The sequence below is a fragment of the Akebia trifoliata genome, chromosome 1 (genome assembly GCF_017979445.1).
Source record: "Akebia trifoliata isolate Shusen 1 chromosome 1, ASM1797944v1, whole genome shotgun sequence".
NCBI classification, from domain to species: domain Eukaryota; kingdom Viridiplantae; phylum Streptophyta; class Magnoliopsida; order Ranunculales; family Lardizabalaceae; genus Akebia; species Akebia trifoliata.
In genome coordinates this window covers 1,059,707-1,082,764 of record NC_141375.1, presented here as the reverse complement: position 1 = coordinate 1,082,764, position 23,058 = coordinate 1,059,707, and the positions used below count along the sequence as shown (strand labels likewise).

Here is a 23,058-nt window from a genome sequence, read left to right as displayed (position 1 = left end):
AAATATCTTTTTTACCATTAATAAATATTAAAAGAGAAATGTTAAATTGACATTGTTTTTAGCCAATGCCCCAAACGTCCTATGACATGTTTGCTCACAACCCAACAAACGTTTAACATGTGACGCAATGACATCAGCAATAGAGAGAGCTTCTCCCTCTTCCCAGTTGTCCATATATTTATTTTTTTAAATTTCAAATCTTAAAAAAAGGTTGTTAGGCTTACATTGATTATCACATTGACAATTCAACACCACAGGCTTTTAGATTTCATGAAAATATTCATATTAAAAAAAAAAAAAAAATTTCGAGCTTGATCCAAGCTGTTGAAAATGGATGGTTACTAAACACCTAAATTTAAAAATAAAATTTAACTATGAAAATTAATTTTTTTGTTTTTTTTAAAGTTCATATAATTTTATCCTCTATAACTCCATTGCATCGAATCATGTTTTTGAATGCCATAAAATGATTAAATCAGAAAATTTACTTTTTTTCCACTATGGGCAAGAAAGAGAAAGGGGCGTTTGTAAAAAAACAGGGTGCATTTAGCATCACTCATATTAAAAATAGGGGGCATTTTAAATTGCCTTTCCATGTGTCACGTTCAAGGGATTTTAATGAAAAATTAGCACGCTTGTTGGGGTGCTCTTAGTAAAAGTTGGCGTGGCAACAGAATATCTCTAGTTTTATCTCTCGAATCTGAAACCTAAAAACCCCTCCCAGATTCAAGTCTGTTCTTGCGAGGACTCTGGTTCATATTCGAAGATTTTAGGGTTTCTTCAATCGAATCTCAAAGAGACGAAGATGGGTAGAGAACTTGAAGTTTCAAAGCAGACAATCTCGTACACGGTCGAGCAGCTCGTTGCTGTGAATCCGTACAATCCAGACATCCTTCCTGACCTCGAAAGCTACGTGAACGAGCAGGTGAGATCGTTTCTTCGATCGATCTTTTTTTAATTTTCTTTGACATTAAGCTCTTTTGATCTAGTAATTTATGTTCTCTCGAGAGTAAATCAGTTGAGATCGATTAGGAGCTCTGGGCGTGTTGGGTTTCCAATTTCATATAAAAATGACATTTTTTGAATAAAAAATTATCATTTTGAATTGTACATCGATGCAGCATAAGTTATTCGATCAAAGAAACGATAATGGTGGGACGAGTTGGAGATTAACTCTCCTTCTGTGTTTAGTGTAGTCTTCACGTGGCTGATAAAAGCACCTAAGCGTTTATATTATGGAAATTTACGCTTTTTTCACTTCGGGGATGTAACACACCACCACACTCTGTCACGTTGCGGGCGGGCTGTCTTTGATGCCATTTAATCAAAACCTAAAGAGTACACCAAAAGTACATTAGAATTAATGGTGTGGAAAGTTAAGATCTTATCTCTTTGGGTTCGTATTAGAGAGCATGTAATTTGAATTATAAACAATTTGTATACCATGTGGTGATATTTCAATGCATATGTGATTTTGCGTCTTTATCAAGTTGAGAAGTCATTGAATTGTTGTGGATTTTGTGGGTACAATCAGAGCAACTCCAATGCACTCGGGCTCGGGCTTTGTATCCTCTCCCAACTGCCATTTTACAAAGCCAAAGCCCTCCGAAATCTCTCTAATGCACTCGGGCTGAGGCTCTCTAGTTTGAAATATTTTGGAGAGAGAGAAAGTGGGAGAGGCAAAAGAAGAGAGAGTCTCTCTCTCTCTCCCTATATATATATATATAAACATTTTACTGTAGCTGAATTTTTGGAGAGTCATGTTGGCTTGTACAATTGGAGTGAAGACCCCTTGAATACGCAAAAATGATTCTCCATAATAAAATGGTTCGTGGATGTCCCTATTTGGTTGGAGTTGCTCTTATAAGATAATATTTTCTTTGATACATTCTCAAATAATACAAATGAGTGATTTTCGAGTGCACCATGAAGTATTTGATAATATTCTTCTAGACATAAAATTATGTGTAGAGTATTGATGGACCCTTAACAACCCATGTTTCAATTTTTTAGTTTGAATGTAGTTGTTTTAGTCTGAGATTTTTTGGGCATTGTCCCTTGTTTCTTGGTTGTTATAATGTAGTTTGTGTTTACATGTGTGTTTGCATATCCTTACATATTAATAATCAACTTTATTGACTTGAGACTTCTTTTTTTTTTTGGTTATAAAAAATAGGTTTCATCTCAAACATATAGTTTGGATGCAAATTTGTGCCTACTTCGACTCTATCAGGTCATCTCTCTCTCTCATACACATACTGTTATATAAGTGTACACAGTGATGGTTACTTCCTAGATTTTCTTTATTTTGATATTTATTTATTATATGTCTAGCTGATGAACCATTTTGAGGTATATCACTACAATGTTTTTACGCTTTGCAGTTTGAACCAGAGAGGATGAGCACCCAGATTGTTGCTCGTATTTTGGTTAAGGTATTGTGAATTTTTTTCCTTAAACGAGGCAATTGCACATGATTCATGAAATTTTCTGAAGGGTTGTTATAGTGTTTATGGCCTGCACTTGGTTTGGCAAAATTTTCTTGAGGTTGCAACTCATGTGCATATTATATGTGAAGCAACATCACGTTGTATGTGTTTAAATCAATGAGTTGGTGGCTGTGTCAATGATCGCATCACGTCAGACACCACCCAAATTATATGTGGACAATGTGTATTGGATTTGGCACACTTTATGTGTGCATAATGTCTCTTTAAAGAAATGCCGTTGATGACCAAATGCAATTGAATAAGAAACTTTGTAGCTGTGAGTTATGAATATTCATTATGGGTTATAAAAAACTGTATTACCTTTAAAATTTAGAACATAAAATACAAATTATGAAGTCTTACAAAGTTATATTTGCAAACTTTGGCAACCTACAAGTCCATTTGTTCCAGTGTAAAATCTGTGCTCTGTAAAAGAAGAATAATGAAAAAAGTATTTTCAATTTTTTTTATCCAAAGCAATTTTCAAAAAGTAAATAAAATGTGTGAAAGTAAATACTCAAGAAACTCAAATGTTTTATTTTCCCCGAAACCATCACGATATGATATTTCTCCAAACTGATTAATTTTCTGGCTTGAGATCTCTAGTGTAAGGTGGCCATATTTCCCATCTTGTGTTTTTGGTTGTTTGGTCACGTGGTGATAGAATTAAAATGCTAGAAATTAACCAATAAGTCTTCATTTTTTTCCATTAGCACAAACAATTGGCATGCAAATAGGAGAAAAACCTTTGTGTGCCTAGACATTTTTTTATTCATTACAAACGGAGCCTTGATGTGTGCTCTTGGCATAAAAGAGTCTGATTCTGTATAGAAATATGGTTTTTTTATTTATTTTGGACAACTAAAATCTCACGTGGTCAATCCGTGTTTTTGCCTTCAGTGGAAAAGATAAAAGTTGTTTTCCCTATTACTTGGCGCCTATTTTCATTTCTAATCCCTCAATTTTTTCCATCTGTTTCCTTTTGAACAGGCTCTTATGGCAATGCCAGCTCCAGATTTCAGCCTTTGTCTTTTCTTAATTCCAGAACGAGTGGTATTATTTTATTTCTTATTGCCAGCCATTTTCTTTTCTCAGTTCCTTCTTTTCATTTTTATTTCTTTTGGTATGTTAAATAGTAGTGTTCATGGTTCTGTTATCTGATTTGTTAGGCCTAGCTTATCAGCTACTTGAAAGCAAAAAATAGATTCACAAGTTATTAAAAAAAATTAGTTTCTTGCATTAATTTTTTTTTTTAATAAAAGAACTACTTGGTTGTTTTTTTTTTATAGATCATGTGTATTCAAATTTTCGTGGACAGTTCTTGACTGTTTATGGTGGGTGCTGACTAATACTTCTAAATTCGCCAAAGAAGTCTTAAGTATTTCTAGTCTTCTAGAAATTCATCCCTTGGCAAGATGAGGAGTGTTCCATCATCCGAGTCCCCTGAAATTTTGAATAATGGGCACCATTGGAAAGCCCTCAACCATTGTTTAGAATAACATTCCAGATTGGTAATGCCATTATAACGATAAATCCCCTGCCTCTTTCCCTTTGTTGATGATAATTGTGTTCTGTTATTGGGCTATTTGACCGTCCATAATGGTGATTATGTTATAAATTGGTGCTATAGGAAGGTTTTGTTTTTTTGGAATTGAAAAAACCGTTATTTTGAAAGCAATATGAGGTTTTTTTTAATATTATATTTAAGTTTAGCTTCAAATTTAGAGCTTTTTTTTTGGGGGGGGGGGTGAACTTTTTTTTTTTTTTTGATAATTGTAATATATTAATAAAAAGGAGAGAAACAACAATCAAGGAGGCCGAGATGGCCTCAAAAAGAAACCAAACAAGGAAAAAAATCAAAAATCACAAAAAAGTGTTCCATCTAAAAACAAAGTCTTCAAAAGTAATCCCAGCAAAGTCTATGTTTTGTTTTGACCAATGGTACAATAGGCCCAAGATCTCCAAAAAACCACCGTGAGAGCTTCTACTCTTACTATTGAACACCCTGTTATTTCTTTCGGTCCAAACCCCCCAAGCAATAGCCGATGGAAGCATCACCCAAAGGAATCTTTTTTTGGATGAAAAGACATTACTATCCCACTCTTCTAACAGCGAGGAGAACTTACAAGGAAAGACCCAATTGATTCGAAAAAGATCAAGGAAAAAAGACCAAATAGTATAAGAATAAGAGCAATGAATTAATATATGATCAACAGATTCCCCATCCCCTAGACAAAGTGGACAACAGTTTGGAGTGATCCAACCCCGAGCAATCAAGTTATCCAAAGTAAGAATCCTCCCGAGGGATGCTAACCAAACAAAAAAGCAGATTTTAGAAGGAATTGATTTGGACCAAATGAGGGACCTCGAGGATGCTCGCTCATCTAAAGGGATGAGTGACCTATGAAATGATCTGACAGAGAATCTCACATCCTTAGCCCTCGTCCATTCCCACCTGTCCTGTTCGCTCTCGTTGAGTTGAAACGAATGCAAGAGATCAAGGAAAGATGTTACCTCAGTTAGCTCCCAATCATTAAAGTTCCTTCTAAAACCCAGGTCCCAGGTAGAGTTAGAATCGTTGCGAATCACACACTGCTGGATCGAACGGTTCTTTTTCAAAGAACAGGCGTACAAGGACGGAAATTGAGCTGCCAGAGACGATGTGCCGCACCACCTATCCTCCCAGAATCTGATTTTGTCTCCCATGCCCACTTTAAATCTAATCCCTCTCTCGAAATCCTCACTCACTTTAAGAATCCCCTTCCAAACGCTACACCCGTATGAACCTTTCGCCTCACCACTATACCAACCTAGCCTCTTCTCCCCGTACTTAGCCATTATGACCCTCCTCCACAAACTATCCCTTTCTTCACCGAACCTCCAAAGCCATTTTCCTAAAAGTGCTCTATTGGCTAGTCTAAGACCCCTAATCCCCAGACCTCCATTCTTCTTGGGCGTGCAAATAACCTTCCATCTAACCAAATGATATTTCTTCTTACCATTCTTATCATTCCATAGAAAATTTCTCATGAGCTTTTCCAACTTATTTTCAACGGACCTAGGAAGCGTAAAAAGGGAAAGAAAGTACACTGGGATACTCGTCAAAGTGCTTTTAATCAAGGTAACTTTCCCTCCTTTAGAAAGGTATTTGGCTTTCCATGTGCTCAATCTCTTTTCCAATCTCTCAATCACCCCTTCCCAAATTTTGACACTATTGTAGGGTGCTCCTAATGGTAATCCCAAGTAAGTCGTGGGTAAGGTGTCATACCCACATCCCAAAGTTGCGGCCATCAAATGCATGTCATTCATTTCACCTACTCCAAACAGCTTACTTTTCTGCAGATTGATATGTAAACCTGAAATAGCCTCAAAGCAGCAAAGTAAAACCCGCAAAACTCTCACTTGATCCCTCGAGTGTTCCAAGAAAACCAGAGTATCGTCCGCAAATTGTAAGTGAGAAATTAAAGGACCATCATTCACTCTAAACCCCGAAAGCTTACCTAACTCAACCGCTCTTCTAAACAGTCTACCCAGAGCTTCTGCAACAATAAGGAATAGAAATGGGGACAATGGATCCCCCTGCCTCAACCCTCTCGAACCCCTAAAGAAACCAGCTGGACTCCCGTTGACTAGGATCGAATAAGACACTGTTGTAACACATTTCATAATCCAACTGATCCACTTCACTCCAAAACCCATCCTGCCCATCATGTATTCTAAGAAATTCCAACTCACATGATCATAAGCCTTCTGCAAGTCAATTTTCCCAATTATCCCATTTTTTTTGTCCTTAATCCTCGAGTCAAGGCATTCATTGGCCATCAATACTCCATCCAAAATTTGTCTCCCCTTAATGAAGGCCCCTTGCTCATTATCGATAAGATTCGGTAGAACTACTTTCAACCGCGAAGCAAGCACTTTAGATATTATCTTGTACACCGAACTCACTAAACTAATGGGTCTGAAATCTCCTAGCTTGTTCGCCCCTACTCTCTTTGGGATTAGAGCCACAAAAGTACTATTAAAACTATAATCCAAACACTTCTTATCTTGCAACTCCTTGATAACTTCCATGAAATCCTTCGAGACAACCTCCCAACAATGTTTGAAGAATTCCATTGAAAAGCCATCCGGTCCCGGCGCCTTATCCCCACTCATCGAAGCAAGAATAGCTTTGACTTCCTCCTCCTCGATTTGCCTCTCCAACCACATCCTATCTTCCTGATTTAACACTTTAAACTCTAGATTATCTGGCCGTGGTCTTGAGGGTTCTTTTTCCTTGTACAGATCTTTGTAAAATCCTACCACACCTTCCCGTATCTCCTCTTCTCCTACCACCAAGACCTGCTCAATATGCAATTTATCGAGATGATTACTTCTTCTATTCGAATTGGCCACTTTGTGGAAAAATTTCGTATTGTTATCCCCTTCTTTCAACCATTTGACCCTCGATTTTTGTTTCCAACTTATCTCTTCCATAAGCGCCGTTCGTTGAAATTCCAATTTCAACTCCATTCTTTCGCTTCTTTCTTCCAAACTCAAATTCCCTTCTTCCTCCTTTTTGTCCAGAGTTTCAATGTCTATCAAGATTTTCTTTTTTTTCACATCTATTCTTCCCAAGACCTCTTTATTCCACACCTTCAACTTTTCTTTCAAGAACTTGAGCTTATTCTTAAAAACTCTGCCCGGGTTTCCTATTGAGGGACACTCATTCCACCAATTCCTAACAAAGTCTAAGAAGTTTGGTTGGATTAGCCACATATTCTCAAATCTGAAAGGAAGAGGGTAATTCCTAGCACATCCAGCTTCCAAAAAAATGGGAGTATGATCTGAAACTAGACTAGGACTTGCCGAATGGATCGCATTATGAAACTTTTCCTCCCATAAGTTATCAACCAGAAACCTGTCTAATCTGGACATCCTTGTATCACCTTGATTATTAGACCACGTGAACCGTCTACCCGAAAGAGGAAGGTCCATAAGGCAATGTCTACCGATAAAATCATTGAACTGCCTCATGCCCTTAGATATGTTTGAGCCCCTATTCTTCTCGTGGGTAAATCTGATAACATTGAAATCCCCACCTAATGCCCAAGGTTTCTCCCAATAACCTGCGACATCATCAAGCTCCTCCCAAAATTGATCTCTTTCCTTATTGATAGTAGGCCCGTAAATCCCGGAGAAAACCCATTGAAAATCATCATCCCTATACTTGCATAAGATAGACACCGAGAAAGCCCCTACCAAGTTGTCTGTCACTTGAATAAAATCCTTGTTCCACATCATAAGAATCCCACCGGCTGATCCTATAGCAGGGAGGGCTATCCAATCAATGTTTCTTCCCCAAATTTCGTTAATGATTTGCTCGTCACAGTTCCCTAATTTCGATTCCTGAAGCGTAACAATGAGGGGATTTATGCCTCTAATGAAAGCTTTCACTGCTGCCCTTTTACTCCTATCACCCAACCCTCTAACATTCCAAGATAAAACTTTTAGCGACATTGGAAACCTAAAGAAGACCCCACATGGTCGGAAACAACCTGCCTCTTTTCCTTCCTAACCACTTCCTTCTCCGCTCGTGGTCTGAGTAAGCTCCTTGTCATCTCCAAGGGTGCGACTACCACCAACTCATTGCTTTCTCCAATCCTATAACTTCTGATTTCCTGACTATTCTCATAATCTAGGTGTTCGCTCTGCTCTTCTAATCCGTACTCTCTGAAAGTGTGATTAAGTTCGTCCTCAAGAATAATTCTCTCTCTCCGGTCCCCAACCGCCACTCTCAAAATCAAGGAAGCCTCACTATCCCTTGTCTCGGGAACTATACCAAAATCTTCCGCCAAATTAAGGGCTTCACTTGCTAGCCATTCCACCGTTTCCAATTCTGTCCTGACTATCCCTTCCTCGTGCGTTTCCACTAGCGACTCACCCTTTTCTCTAACAACCCAATTTCCATCGTTATACCCCTCTGTCCAATTAACAACTTCCATCTCCCCTGGAATCTGAGTAGGAATGAAAGATACCGGAGCTAACTGACTAAAATCTTCCCCGTTCTCTGCTCTTCCTTTCTTTTCTCGGACAAGCTCACAGGAAAGAAGGGAACCAAAGGGAGCTGCAGAAACTTGAGACCTGCTTAGAGAGACAATACCACGAGGAACAAACAACGATACATCCAAAGAAAACAACAGAGACTCATCTGACGAACAAAAAAAAACAGCTAGTTTAGATTTCTCACCAGGGTACCAAGTAAGGATCTGAGGAAAGGAGAGTGGATCAGTAAAATCTCTAACCCTCAAAACTCCCGGGCTGACAATTACACTATTGCTGTTGCTTGGAGGTTCTGAACCTTTCGATCTACCGGGGTGGTTCCAAATAGTAACCCGAAATCTGTCCCAAATTCTAGATACTGCGATTAGGTGGTGCTTGGAGTTCTCCTCTCTTCCTTTGTCCTGCCTAACAACTTCTGATGTCTCCAATTGACTCACTCCCTGTGTGTATAGATTTGTTTGAGAAGTCAAACAGGCTGCCGTGTATTCTTTATTGCAATAGTCTGAATTCATCTCCCCAAATTTCAATCTGACTCTAACACACTCCATCTCAGTCTCCTCAGCGGCATCTACAACAACTTGCGATGACAGATTTGATGGTAAAGAACGTGGCTCGAGAATCACCCTTTGATGAGAGCTGTAAGGACTTGGTTCTATTAATGTTACTCTTTGGGCTGCAACATTGCAACTCTCCGTTAGATCCTCCTCGCCCAAACCTCCCACTGAAGTCGGATTACCCTCGACGTCGATACCCAACCGAATCGCAAGGTCACACCCGCTGTCCCCAAGATCTGCTGAAACTTCGTCTGTCTTTCTCTCGCTCATACCCAAAGAATGAGAAGATGGATGCTGAACTTTAACTGCTGCAGGCTGCTTAATGGATCCCCTCTTAAGGGATAACACCCGCTTGATTATATGACGAGCCTGTTTCATATGCAGCCCAGCCCCAGATTGCTTCATTTTTGGGCCCACATTGGCCTTAGAACACATCTTCTGTAGGTTAGGCTTACTACCGGGCTGTAGTTCTACAAAACTCGAGTCCAGGCCTTCTACCAATGCAATCTCACTGCCCAGCCCAACAGCAAGCATATGATGGGCTTCTGCTTCCTTTAATGTAATAGGCCCAGCTTTCCCATGATGGACCTCTGTACCTTTCACCCCCAATCCACTATCTTTGGGCTTGTCAGACTCCACTAACACATTCTGCCTTAACCATCTCCTATAGTCCAGAATTTTAGAGGCCTTAGCTAACAACTGCACCGTACGAGAATGCTCTAGGTCCCATCTACGTGGCCTTGAACATTTATTGTGTAGCCCACTTGTTCCTGTGCAGTGGCAGAGTTTGAATTTTAAAAAATTAGATAACTTGCTACACACGCATTCTACCCCTGGTTTTGCTAACTCCCGGACCAAAACTTTAGTTCCAAGTCTCTCCTTTTCCGACTGTCCCTCCCCTTCCTCCGGCTGAAAACTCTCCTCAGCCACCTGGATTCCTTTTTCTGATGAACTATTGGACTCGGCTTTATTTCCTATCCGAGTCTCCGTTGAAAGAAGCTGCCCCTCCGGTTCATCACCTGCCACATCGATCCCTATCATATATCGGAAGCCATCTACCCAGAGATACAATCTTCGAGGCAATTTCCACGGAGAGCATCCAACCCTTAATCTCGCTCTGTCCAGTCTAGCCCGAAGTAAGGTGCTTGACTCCACCTCCAAAAGTCCGCCTAGTTGGGCCCCAATCTTCTTGAAGGCATGATTGATCCATAAATGAAATGGTAACCCGCTGATGCTAATCCAAGTCCCACCTTCCTTCCTAGCCGATTTTATGGTGTTGCAATCTGCAAACCATGGGCGAAGGCTGAAAGAACAGTTTCCAGCCAAGATAGACCTCCTTAAGTTTATTTTCTGAAATTCTACTCTGCTACCCAGCAACAAAACACGAGTAAAGGGCTCCCACTCTAACAATTTTATCTTCGAAGAATGAGATAACTCAAGCTTGATAATGGATATAAAGCCATCCCAATCTACCTCCGATGAACTCGAACTGCAAATAAATGCCCACCTCCATTTTCCGAATACTGTACCATTATTGTGTGCTTGCTTAGCCACAGGAATGGATCTCACCTCCTTGTCTGATACTTCGGCGGATTTTAGCATTGAGACAGGAGATTCCTTTAAAACCTCAGCCCACGACTTGACCTTTCCTCCCTCTACCAATGGTGCTTTCATCTTCTCGTCCGGACTTACCAATGTTTTCAAAGCTAAACTTACTTCCCCCCATCCATTACCTTCAACACCTTCTGGGAACACAATCCCTCGATATCGTGACCTCTCCGAAAATTGTTGAAGTTTCAAGAATCTTCCATAAGGGTTCTGCTCTGCCTGGATCAGAAAGATTCTGCCCTCCTTCGAATACTTAGCCCTGAGAATTTTCGATGATGTTCGCGCTAGATCAAGTTGATTAGATACCCAAAGAGTCTCCTCCTCTAGTAGCCTAAGGGAAGATTCAAATCTATTTCCTTTTTCCTTTATCTCAAACCCTCTTCTACGCTGATCCCATGATTCCTTTAACTCGAATACCTTGCGTTCCACCATTATCTCTACCTTGCGTTCCACCATTATTGCATCATGACTCTTAATACCTTGCGTTCCACCATTATCTCTACCTTGCGTTCCACCATTATTGCATCATTTTCTCCGGGGGGTGAACTTTAATATATCTGTTTTGGGGCTCACTGTTACATAATGCCATTTGATTACCAGTATGACAAAATAAGGTAACAGTACATTGGCTATTACACCACCCAATAACGTTATTCCCGAGGGCGTACAATTTCAGGATGCTGACACATCCAAGGTGTTTTGTTTTTTGCACTGTTTGAGGGTGCTGGGACCAATCGGTGGTCAAATTCTGCTAGACAGCATTTCTACTCTTTAATAACTGTGTTTTTTTCGTTTTTTTTTTTTTAAATTAAATTTGGATTATTCAAGGTTGTGATGTGGTTTTTCTATTTACTTCTGCCTTGATTATCAGCAAATGGAGGAACAGTTCAAGACACTGATTGTTCTTTCACACTATCTGGAGGTATGTCTGCATGGTATAATCCTTAATACACTTATTAAAAAAAAAAAAAAACATTCTATACTTCCCTCATTGTTGTCTGTAGACAGCAAGATTCCGCCAATTCTGGGATGAAGCAGCTAAGAATCGCAGCATACTTGAAGTCGTGCCAGGTAACAATTAAATTCATTCTTACGTTTGCATTTCTCATATAAGCAAAATTTGTCAGGCTGGATTTGATACTATTAATGCTTGCTAGTGGCTGTGATTCGTACAATATGTAATGATAGTTCATCAATTGCATTTTAAATAGATTTACTTATATAAAAAAAAAAGTATTTGAAATAGATTGATAATTATTGCAAAGACGGAAATTCCTCGCGACGGAGAATGTATTGGGAAACATCATTTTGATGTCTCGAAAAAAGATGTTGATAGAATACAAGGAACATAACCATTATTAACTGAGAAAATTGTTTTTGCCATCAGGGCTATTAAATAGATACTAGAAGGCGTGTTATTTGGAAACAACGACTCAGCATTCTTAACATCTTAGGTTTCATATTCTTTTGGTGTAAACTGTGGCCTGACTTTAAAGGCGTGTTTTTTGAAGATGTCATTTTTAGATGGGAGTCGATGTGTAATAGTTAGTGCTGGCTTTCTTTGTGGCTGGACAGCTCGTCTGCCTTCATTTTACTTTGTATCTTCTTTCTCATTAATAAATTAACTTATCAAAAAATAAATAAAAAATGATACTAGAACCACAAGGGATATTCTTTTGTAAATGTGATGCACGAATTGATTGATCTGGAAATTCCTTACAACCGTTGGCTGCCACATGAATATCCTAATCATCAAAAATACATGGTCAGATTGGATCAATGTATTAAATTTCGATTTCGATCATCTTGGAAATAGAAATGTTTTGTGGAAATATTCCGACCCATGTAGAAATCAATGCAATTTCCAGGAAATGATGGAAATATTTTGAAATGATAAAAATGTGAGTTTTCATTGAAAATGTAGAAATGATAGAACATACATGAAAACGCACTTATAGGTCATCAAACTATATTAAATAGTTATATGAACTATAAAAAATTAAAGTTGGGAACATTTTGTAACACGTTGGCATGAGTATCTAAGAGTCTGATACCTAAAAAAACTATATTCTTCTTGGAAATGAGAATAATAATATCTCCTAACTACAAATACTTTAGTATGTACCACTTTCTTAAATGAGCAGCTATTATGAACTACATCATAATATTACTATGATTTGTAAAAAAAATGCATTCTCACACTAGTATTTTTTTTTTTTTTATCTTTTAAATATGTAGGAACAAGTTACTAATAACTAATTAGAACATGAGCAATTGTATGTGCATACTTGTATGGATATTTTGGTTGAAGTGTACTATTTATTGAAATATTTTCCGCCGAAATTTTGCATTTTTATAGCTAAATTTTGATTATTTCGGTTGAAATTCACTATTCATCGAAATGTTTTGAAAAATGAATAGTGATTTCCACTGAAATTAATACAGAAAGGAACTGTCAATTAAATTGTGTGTCAGACCTTGTGGGAATGAAAATATTTTGGATTGGATATTATTAACATCAGACTTACGGATTATAGTGATGGTGCATGAATTGGATAGTCTTGTGCTTGGCATTTCTGCAACCCTGCAGTTACAAATTAGGGGCTTGGAACCATTGATAAATAAATTGTGTGGAGGTGTTCAAGTCCAGCTCGCCTATCAAAAATAAAATTGCGTCTCTTATTAAAATCTAGAGCTGGTTAACACATGCACACAAAAGAAAGAAAATGGGGAAAATGATTAGCTTTTCGAACAAAGTTGAAATATTTCTTTCCTTTATTGTTGTGATTACAAGAAGATACCATGCAGGTTTTGAGCAAGCAATCCAAGCTTATGCGATTCATGTCCTTTCTCTGACTTATCAGAAGGTTCCTAGGCCTGTACTTGCAGAGGTACGCTAGTTTACATTTCCATTTAATGTTGGGAAAATTGCTTAAAATTTTAGAGCCATGCTAGAGTGACTGTGCAGGACACTGTGCTGACGTGGAAGTGTGCACATAAGCATATATACTTTTTTACTTGTATCTCAAGGAAAAGCATTTATGGTTCCGTTCACACCTCCACATCAGCACAGTGTTCGGCAAAGTCACTTCAGCATTTTCCAAAATTTTATAATGACCTGAACATTGCTTAACTGAGGATCCGATTTTTTAGAAATAATTTCCTGCAAGTATTTTCTTTTACCTCTCTCAAATGCCAGGTTTGCCTCCCATTTTACTCATCTTTATTTTAGCAATTTATGAAGAAATTCTGCAAAATATGTGCTCGAGATGTGAACCCCAAGGTGTTGGTCTAGTGGCAAGCCGAGCCTTGATAAGCTCCTCAGAAAGGTTAGGTCAAGTGTTCGAAACCACCCCACGAAGCAATGAATTCCTTGGGGCCATCCTCCAGGGTCTGGTTGACCCTCGACTCAACCAATTGCATGTAGGAGTTTCCGGGGGGGGGAGGCTGAGCATGTGACAGTGGGATTAGTCTCACCCGAAGGGTGGGGTTACCCACGATAAGCAAAAAAAAAAAATGTCCATGAGATGGGCACTCTTTTAGTATAATATTTGATGATTATTTAGTGTAGATTAGCCCAATTATGCATGCAAGCACAGTCGAAGTCTGGCACCAGTATGTTAGCATCTTCAGAAAATTTTTATTTTATAGTACAATTCTCCTTTTTAAAATTTTGAAATTTGCTCGTCACTGAAGTTTACACTTTATTTTTCTCATTGAAATACCTGCATGTCCTAAGCATGATCTATCATTGTTTTGTAATTTGAGACATTTGTTGTTTGATTTTGCTTTACAAGAACACTGAGAAGCATAGTTGTGTTTTAACAGGCTATAAACATCGAAGGCCTCTCCCTGGACAAGTTCCTTGAGCACCATGTTGCCAACTCTGGTTGGGTTCTTGAGAAGGGCCACGACCGAGGCCAACTCATTGTCCTCCCTCGCAGCGAGTTCAACCAACCCGAGCTCAAGAAAAACACTGCTGACAGCATCCCATTGGACCACATTACCCGAATCTTCCCCATTCTCGGCTGATAGTTCCACAAAAGGACCTAACATGAAAGTTTTGCATTTCTCCTCATTGTTTGTAGCTCAAGTTTGAAATAGTGAATACTTCTCAGTTGGATAAGCCCTCTTATTTTGGCCGCTTGTGCGGCACTAAACCTATTCCTCCAATATATGTAGTCTTTAAGATGGATTTTCAACAATGATTTAGATGAGAACAAAATTTACCAAAATTTCAATTGGAACTTTTAGTAACCATTTTTTTTTGTTGGCTAAGAAAAGAAAACAAGGATTTAAATTAAAAGGTACTAATGGGAAGCTTAAGAAGTTATAACTTGGCCTGGTGAAAGTTCAACAAATCCAAAATATCTTACATGACAACTTTTCATAGACATTAGACCTATGTTGCCTAGTTCATGGTTCACTACTCTTGAACGAACCTGATTCGTAGAGGATATTTAAATCATGAGATGCTATAACGCCACATCAACTTGGCAATGGGTCACTACTCTTGAATGAACATGATTCGTAGAGGATATTTAAATCATGAGAGATGCTATTGCCACATTAACTTTTGCTAATGCTACCCCAATTGTGTATTAATTTTTTCTTTGCTAATGCTACCCCAATTGTGTATTAATTTTTTCTTTGTTGTTGATTTACAAATGAATGGGGTGGCATTATCCAAAGTTGGTGTGGCAATAGCATCTCTCCAAAACATTTATGTTAATCTCATAAAAGAAAACTCAGGTCAATGGGACATGTCATTCCTTTGAAAATAAAGGGTTATCTTTAATATTGACCAAATATTCGGATTTTCAAAAGAATGACGATTTTCTGACGCTCCCATCATAGAATCGTAGATCATTTGCCTTGGGATATGTAGAATCATAAATCTTATTTTTGTGTATCTCGAGGCAAATGATCTACGATTTTATGATGGGGTGTATGTCAGAGGCGGTCGTGATAATAAGGGCTATGTTAAGTATTGATCAAAGCATGGGGGCATCTCTAAAATTGACCAAAATTAGGGGGTTCGTCAAGTTCATTGTTTTTTATTAACCCACTACATATTGAACCTCAATCAAGTTCGATTTACAAGTTTGTGGTCCGACAATATATCAATGAAATCAGTACACGAGTGTTAGAGAAATTCCAACCATCCTTCAAATCCCTAAATATAGAGATGAAGGCGTCTGAACCGAGCTCTAATTTCTTTCAAAATGAAGGAAAATCTTCTAAAACACTGTTCATAGATTCAAATATAGAGGGGAGAGAGAATTTGAAGGTTGACCTCTATCACTAACCACCTCTTTCAACAAATCCTTTTTTAACTAAAGTTCACCTTTTTCAACAAACCCTAATGTGAGTGAATCATGTTTCAAAGGAAGGAATAATAATTTGAAGGTGAGTCAAAAAATGAAGAAGATGCCAATTTGAAGACAAAAAATGAAGGCCTCGGTTAGAGTTGCTCTTAAACCGTTAAAATTTTTTTGATGTATGACTATTGTTATCATCGTTAATGACAATATCTTTTCTTTTTTTGGCTTTGACGGGCTGCACATACCATCCACCCCGCATGTGTACAACATTAAATAACTACCTCTTTGGTGGAAGGGCATATAGAGATTTGAAGGTATAATCTGGGGAGCAAATCCAACCAGCTTTACCAACTCAACTAACCCTTGATAGTTTTCATTACGACAATATCAAAATTGTAATAAGTAATTTCTTCACAAAAAATTCTTTTAATAATTAATATATTCAAATTGTCAACAAAAAAAATTTTTAGTCAAAATACTTGTAAGATCATACATTAAGAGCAAGAGTCGTGATAATTGTACACGCTAACACATACGTGAACTGTACACAGCAGATGTGGCAAAGGCACAAAACCATAGATCTTTTTCTTTGGAATACACAATGAAATGATCTAGGGTTCTGTGCCCTTGCCACATCAGCTGTGTATAGATCTCGTCTGAGTTGTTTTATCATTAGTGTAAGAACTATGATATTTTTCATGAAGGGTATATTGTACCAAAAAGTTTATTCCTTGATCTATCATATTTAAATACTTGATTAGTTTGTTATTTAAAATTTTTATGATATCTTGCAAACTATGTGCTTCAAATTGTCGATCACATGCAATAATGAATTATAAAAATCATTCTAACTCTTCATTAGCATGTTAATTTGAAAATAAAGTTTTTTCCATTATTGTTCATAAATATAAGAGTCGTGATAAATCGAATAAAAAAACATACTCAATTGACATGGCATGTGCATAGATCCATAGATTTTTTTACTCAAGATACACAACGGAAATATGGTTTTGTGCACATTCCACGTCAGGTGAGCGTATTTGAGTTTTCTTAGTTAGTTTATCATTATTCTAAACATAATTTTATGAAACACAAATTATAGTCCATTTATTTGTAGTTGAGTCGTGATTTTCTAGTGCTCCCTCTGACACACACCCCAGAGGTGGCATGGGTTAGAACCATAGATTTTTCCCTTAGGATACACAATTGCACGTCCCCCATAAATATGTGCAGTTGTGTATCCCAAGGAAAAAAATCTATGATTTTAGCACATGCCATGTCAGAGGGGGCATCAAAAAATCATTATTCTTTGTAATTTGATATATAAAAGGAAGAACATGCCTAAAATTTCTATTGAATGTGACCACCTTACCTCCAAAATATTGAAATCTTTATTATCTTTTTTTAGAGCGAGTCAAATTCCTCTTAACTTAATTATTTTAATCTTTATTGTCTAATATAAAATGTCATATAATATTTTAAACTTTTTTCTAAAATGTTCGTCTTCTTAAGACATCCCTATTTTTTTGTTTTGTTTTTTTTTTTTTTCTATAGTTTCTTAGTTAATAAAATATTTTTATTTTGTCAAAATTCACATTAAATAATTTTCTTTTTACATTATAAAAAATATCTTTAAATAAATTTATTAATGCATTAAAATAATTTATTTATAATAATAAAAGTAAAAATATCTTTTCAAAATATCTTTTTTTTATTCGAGGTACTTGTCCTCTTAGAGCAGTTGTCTAATTCTCGAGGCGCATGCAATCCCCTCCCCCACACTCCTACCAAGTAATTTTGGGGATAAATCCCCAGAGAGGGATTCGAACTCATGATCTCTGCATTGTAAGGCATGGTCTTGGCCATCTCATCAATCTCTCGAAAGTTCAAATTATCTATATTTTATTTTTTTTATGGTTTAGTTGGACTTAGACCATCATTTCAAATCTCATCCAAGATCGAGATGACTAACCGAAGTCAATATGATTCACCATTGAGATGAATTTAAACTGCGTCTCAAGTTTCACACCATCGAGATGAGACAATCTTCAGATGTCATTTTGAAATAGTAACCAAGTCAACAAACTCAATCGAGTCAATTGGAATTATGTATATTTTAATCAAAATAATAATAATTTTTTAAATTTAAATATTTATTATATAATAAAACATGACTTTATAATTAAATATCTTTTAACCAACTTTATTTAATAAAAAAGTCACAATTATTATCTTATAAGTATATATAAATAAATAATTGTTAATTTTTTTTTTTGAAAGGTCGACAGGGTTAAGATTGACCTAAACCAGCATACGAAGAGGTACAAGGGGTTTGAATCTGTTAAGAATAATACTCAATTGAATTCAAACTTAGCAGATAATGAAGATCACGGCATAAAGTATATAGATAGAGATCATCTCTCTACAAAGTAGTGATCTTATCTTGTTGTGGTTGTTATAACAAACCTTTATCTCCGTTGTGGTTGTTATGATAACCATCCACTTTAATCTCTTGTAAATATCTTCTCTGTACATCAATATAAATAAAGCAGCAACCTTAACCAATTGGTAAGGCAGAACATACACTATACTCTCTATATTCTCAAGTTTAACATGGTATCAAGCCATTACAAGACTAACATCTTTTCTTTCGTCTTTTCAAACACCTTAACTACAATGACCACTTCTACCCCTTCCTCTACTCTTTCCTTGCTGCTTACCCCTACTCATCTTCCTATTGTTCATCACATGGTCACTATCAAATTAACCCATGACAACTACTTGCTTTGGAAAGCTCAGATTGTTCCTTACCTCCGTGGTCAACACCTTTTTGGTTTCCTCGATGCTTCCCGGCCAGCCCCTCCTCAAACAATCACTGTCACCACCGATGGAATTTCCACGCTTCAACCCAATCCCGAGTTTCAAACATGGCTTATTCAAGATCAGATGATTCTTAGCGCCTTGATCTCCTCTTTATCTGAAAATATTCTAGCTTATGTTGTCAAATGCACAACATCTCGAGAAGTTTGGCTCACTCTTGAAAGAATGTTCACCGCTCATTCACGGGCTTGTGTTATGAACATTCACTATCAGCTCTCCACTTTGAAGAAGGGAGATTCTTCTATAGATGATTATTTTCACAAGCTTATTGGCCTTATTGCCACACTAGCTGCCATTGATAAACCTCTCACTGAAGAAGAACAAGTCTCCTTTCTTCTTGCTGGTCTTGGCTCCGAATTTGAGTCTTTTGTCACCACGGTTCAAATGAGAACCAACCTTCTCTCTATTGAAGCTCTCTATGGGCATCTCCTTTCCCATGAACTTCGTATGGCTCAAGCACAACCCAAGGTGGATTTATCTCTTTCTAGCGCACATTTTGCCACTCGTGGTGGTTCTGTTTCTCATGGAAGTCGTGGTGGAAGGTTCTCTAATACCTCTCAAACTAGTCGCACTTCCACCTCTTCTGGCCAACGGACCAATCGTGGTCGTAGTCAAGGTCGTGGCTCCTCTAACAATGGCTCTCGTCCTACCTGCCAAGTCTGTGGTAAGCTTGGCCACATGGCCTTAACTTGTTATCATCGGTTTGATAACTCGTATTCCAGTGATTCCAACATGAAGGCTCTTCTTGCAACGCCTCAACCTCCTGTTGATGAAAACTAGTATGCTGATTCTGGTGCCACTCATCACCTCACAGCTGATCTTGCGAACCTGAATGTTCATGCTGATAAGTATCACGGCCAGGAACAAATCCGTGTGGACAATGGTAAAGGCCTTCCTATTAATCATGTTGGGACCACCCAACTTCTTTCTCCTACTTCTTCTTTTCAATTACATAATGTTTTGCATGTTCCCCAAATTTCTCAAAATTTGTTATCTATTCAGAAATTTACTACTGATACTCATACCTTTGTTGAACTTCACCCCAACTTTTTCAATGTGAAGGATCAGGCAACGAGGAACCTTTTGCTGCACGGCCTGAGTAGAAATGGACTCTATCCCTTTCTGTTTCTCATCAATAAATTCCGCAGGTCAAATAAAAATTTGGTTTCTCCTACAACATTTGTTGGTGAACGCGTGTCGCATCATCAATGGCATTCTAGGTTTGGGCATCCTGCCCTTCGTACTATTTCTAGGATTGTTTCTCGTTTTGGTCTCCCTGTAATTCCAACTTCAAATAAAAATTCAAATAAATTTTTTTGTTTTGCATGTCTCAATTCCAAAAGCAAGCAACTCTCTTTCTCTCCATCTCCTTCTCAATATCATTATCCTTTGGATTTAATTTTTACTGATGTTTGGGGACCATCTCCAATTTGTTCTCAACATGGTTTTAAATATTATGTTTCCTTTTTAGATGCTTCTAGTCGTTACACTTGGTTATATCCCATGACTAAAAAGAGTGATGCTTTTAATATTTTTCTTCAATTTCAAAAATATGTTGAGAGATTTTTTAATTCTAAAATTAAATCCGTTCAATCTGATTGGGGTGGAGAGTATCGTTCCATCTCAACCTTTTTTCAACAATGTGGCATTGTTCACCGTGTGTCTTGTCCTCACACTCATCAACAACAAGGCTCCATTGAGCGCAAACATCGTCATATTGTCAAAACAGGTCTCTCTCTCCTCTCACATGCTCACATGCCTCTTCGATATTGGGATGATGCTTTTCAAACTGCTTGCTATCTTATTAACCGTCTTCCTACATCAGTTATTCAAAATCAATCCCCTTTTGAAAAATTGTTTCACTGTGCTCCTGATTATTTATTTCTTAAAACTTTTGGGTGTGCTTGTTGGCCTAACCTTAGGCCATATAATTCTCATAAACTTCAACCCCGTTTTCTCCAATGTGTTTTCTTGGGTTATAGTCTTCTTCATCGTGGGTACAAATGTCTTCACATTCCCACTGGTCGTCTCTACATTTCTCGTGATGTCATCTTTCTTGAAACTTTATTTCCATTTTCTCAAACTAATTCTTCTCCTACACTTTCTGGTCAGTCCACATCTATTTTTGGGCCGTCTCCAATGGTTTCTTTGCAGGCCCGATCACTCACAACTGCTTCAGCCCAAGCTCCTACTCCCTCATGGGCCTCTACCATCAACACACAAGCTATCCCACATGAGCCCATACAAGCTGACCCACATGAGCCCATTATATCATCCCAACCCGAGCCCACAACTGATAATATTTCTCAATCCCATCTTCTCCCGCCTGTCTCCATCAATGTAACTTCTCCAGAAAATTCCCCAACCCCTGTTACCATCTCCACACCTCATCCCATGGTTACTCGCTCCAAAAACCTTATCACCAAACCAAAAATTCCCACGGATGGCACTGTTCGGTACCCTCTGCCCAAGGCGCTCCTCGCCATTGCTCACAACTCTCTCTCCGAGCCTGAGCCCACGTGTTACACCATGGCTATCAAAAGTCGTGAATGGTGCCAAGCCATGAACCTAGAATTCGATGCTCTGTTACAGAATCATACCTGGACATTGGTTCCCTCACATCCCTCTCAGAACCTCATTGGCTGCAAATGGGTTTTTCGGGTGAAGCGCAAAGCCGATGGTTCCTGTTGAACGGCACAAAGCTCGGCTGGTTGCAAAGGGTTTTCATCAACAGTCTGGAGTTGATTATGACGAGACTTACAGCCCTGTGATCAAGCCCACTATTGTACGCACTGTGCTTTCTATTGCTATCTCCTCTGGCTGGTCAATTCGTCAAATTGATATACAAAATGCATTTCTTCACGGTACTCTTTCCGAAAAGGTGTTTATGTCTCAACCCCCAGGTTATCAACATCCCATTTATCCAGATCATGTCTGTAAGTTACAAAGAGCTATCTATGGGTTAAAACAGGCTCCATGGGCTTGGTTCTCTCGTCTCAACACCAAACTTTTGGAATTGGGTTTTCATGGGTCTCGTTCAAACTCTTCCTTGTTCATCTACAAGACCGAGTCTCTCACAATGTTCATTTTGATTTACGTTGATGATATTATCATCACTTTATCACAACCCTCGGCAATTGATGATCTACTTCACTCACTCACTCATGACTTCGCTGTTAAAGACTTAGGCCCGCTTAATTTCTTTTTGGGTGTTGAAGTTCTGTCCACTCCTCATGGCATTCTTCTATCTCAGCAACGATACATTATGGATTTGCTAATTCGAACCAAAATGAATGAAGCTAAACCCATCACTACTCCCATGGCATCAACTACCAGTCTATTTGCTTTTGAGGGTGAACCTTTCCCTGATCATACTCTCTACAGAAGCACTGTGGGTGCTCTTCAATATTTGAGTCTCACACGACCTGACATTGCTTTCCCAGTCAACAAATTGTCTCAATTTATGCAAAAGCCCACGCTTCTTCACTGGCAGTCCGTCAAACGTCTCTTACATTATTTGAAGCACACCATTCACTTTGGTCTTCATATTTCTCGTAGCTTTGTTCCCTTGATTCAAGCCTTTTCTGATGCTGATTGGGCTGGCTCTCGTGATGATCGTCGCTCTACAAGTAGTTATTGTATTTTCTTGGGTAAGAATCTTATTTCCTGGAGTTGCAAAAAGCAAGCCACAGTTGCTCGCTCCAGCATTGAAGCTGAGTACAAAGCTCTAGCTAATGCTGCTGCTGAGATGAAATGGCTTCAATCTCTCCTGCATGAACTTGGGCAATCATGTTCATCTTCGCCTGTTCTTTGGTGTGACAACATTGGAGCCACCTATCTCTCCACAAATCCGGTCTTTCATGCTAGAACCAAACACATTGAAATTGACTTTCATTTTGTTCGTGACATGGTGGCTTCCAAATCTCTTTTGGTTCGGTTTGTCTCCACACGTGATCAACTTGCCGATCTCTTGACCAAACCACTATCTTCCTCCCAATTTACCTTCTTGTGTTCCAAGCTCAACGTTCTTCCCATACCGTTGGACTTGAGGGGGAGTGTTAAGAATAATACTCAATTGAATTCAAACTCAGCAGATAATGAAGATCACGGCATAAAGTATATAGATAGAGATCATCTCTCTACAAAGTAGTGATCTTA

The 23,058-nt window shown here is 38.2% G+C and overlaps 2 protein-coding genes across 2 annotated transcripts; both read left to right on the top strand.

Annotated features, from left to right (window-relative positions):
* The first annotated feature begins 695 nt into the window (after positions 1–695).
* Positions 696–14,956, top strand: LOC147410270 (eukaryotic translation initiation factor 3 subunit K-like). Its single transcript, XM_086433423.1, has 8 exons — positions 696–925; positions 2,177–2,233; positions 2,385–2,435; positions 3,480–3,542; positions 11,568–11,618; positions 11,701–11,767; positions 13,505–13,587; positions 14,525–14,956. Exons 1-8 carry the CDS (start codon positions 806–808, stop codon positions 14,726–14,728), a joined length of 696 nt encoding a protein of 231 aa, XP_086289549.1. The 5' UTR covers positions 696–805; the 3' UTR covers positions 14,729–14,956.
* Positions 14,957–18,768: 3,812 nt separating this feature from the next.
* LOC147410269 (uncharacterized) lies at positions 18,769–23,050 on the top strand. The gene is made up of 3 exons (XM_086443691.1): positions 18,769–19,679; positions 20,883–21,452; positions 21,568–23,050. The coding sequence occupies exons 1-3, from the start codon at positions 18,769–18,771 to the stop codon at positions 23,048–23,050; spliced, it is 2,964 nt and encodes a 987-aa protein (XP_086299817.1).
* The last annotated feature ends 8 nt before the right edge of the window (positions 23,051–23,058 follow it).

Excerpts from the sequence above, each read along its gene's own strand:
- LOC147410269 (XM_086443691.1), top strand. The coding sequence starts at position 18,769 with ATGGTCACTATCAAATTAACCCATGACAACTACTTGCTTTGGAAAGCT. Across the intron at positions 19,680-20,882 it reads CCTCCTGTTGATGAAAACTA|TCTTCTTCATCGTGGGTACA; the intron begins GTATGCTGATTC and ends CTTGGGTTATAG. Across the intron at positions 21,453-21,567 it reads GCTATCAAAAGTCGTGAATG|CGCAAAGCCGATGGTTCCTG; the intron begins GTGCCAAGCCAT and ends TTTCGGGTGAAG.
- LOC147410270 (XM_086433423.1), top strand. The coding sequence starts at position 806 with ATGGGTAGAGAACTTGAAGTTTCAAAGCAGACAATCTCGTACACGGTC. Across the intron at positions 2,436-3,479 it reads TTGCTCGTATTTTGGTTAAG|GCTCTTATGGCAATGCCAGC; the intron begins GTATTGTGAATT and ends CCTTTTGAACAG. Across the intron at positions 11,619-11,700 it reads TTCTTTCACACTATCTGGAG|ACAGCAAGATTCCGCCAATT; the intron begins GTATGTCTGCAT and ends TGTTGTCTGTAG.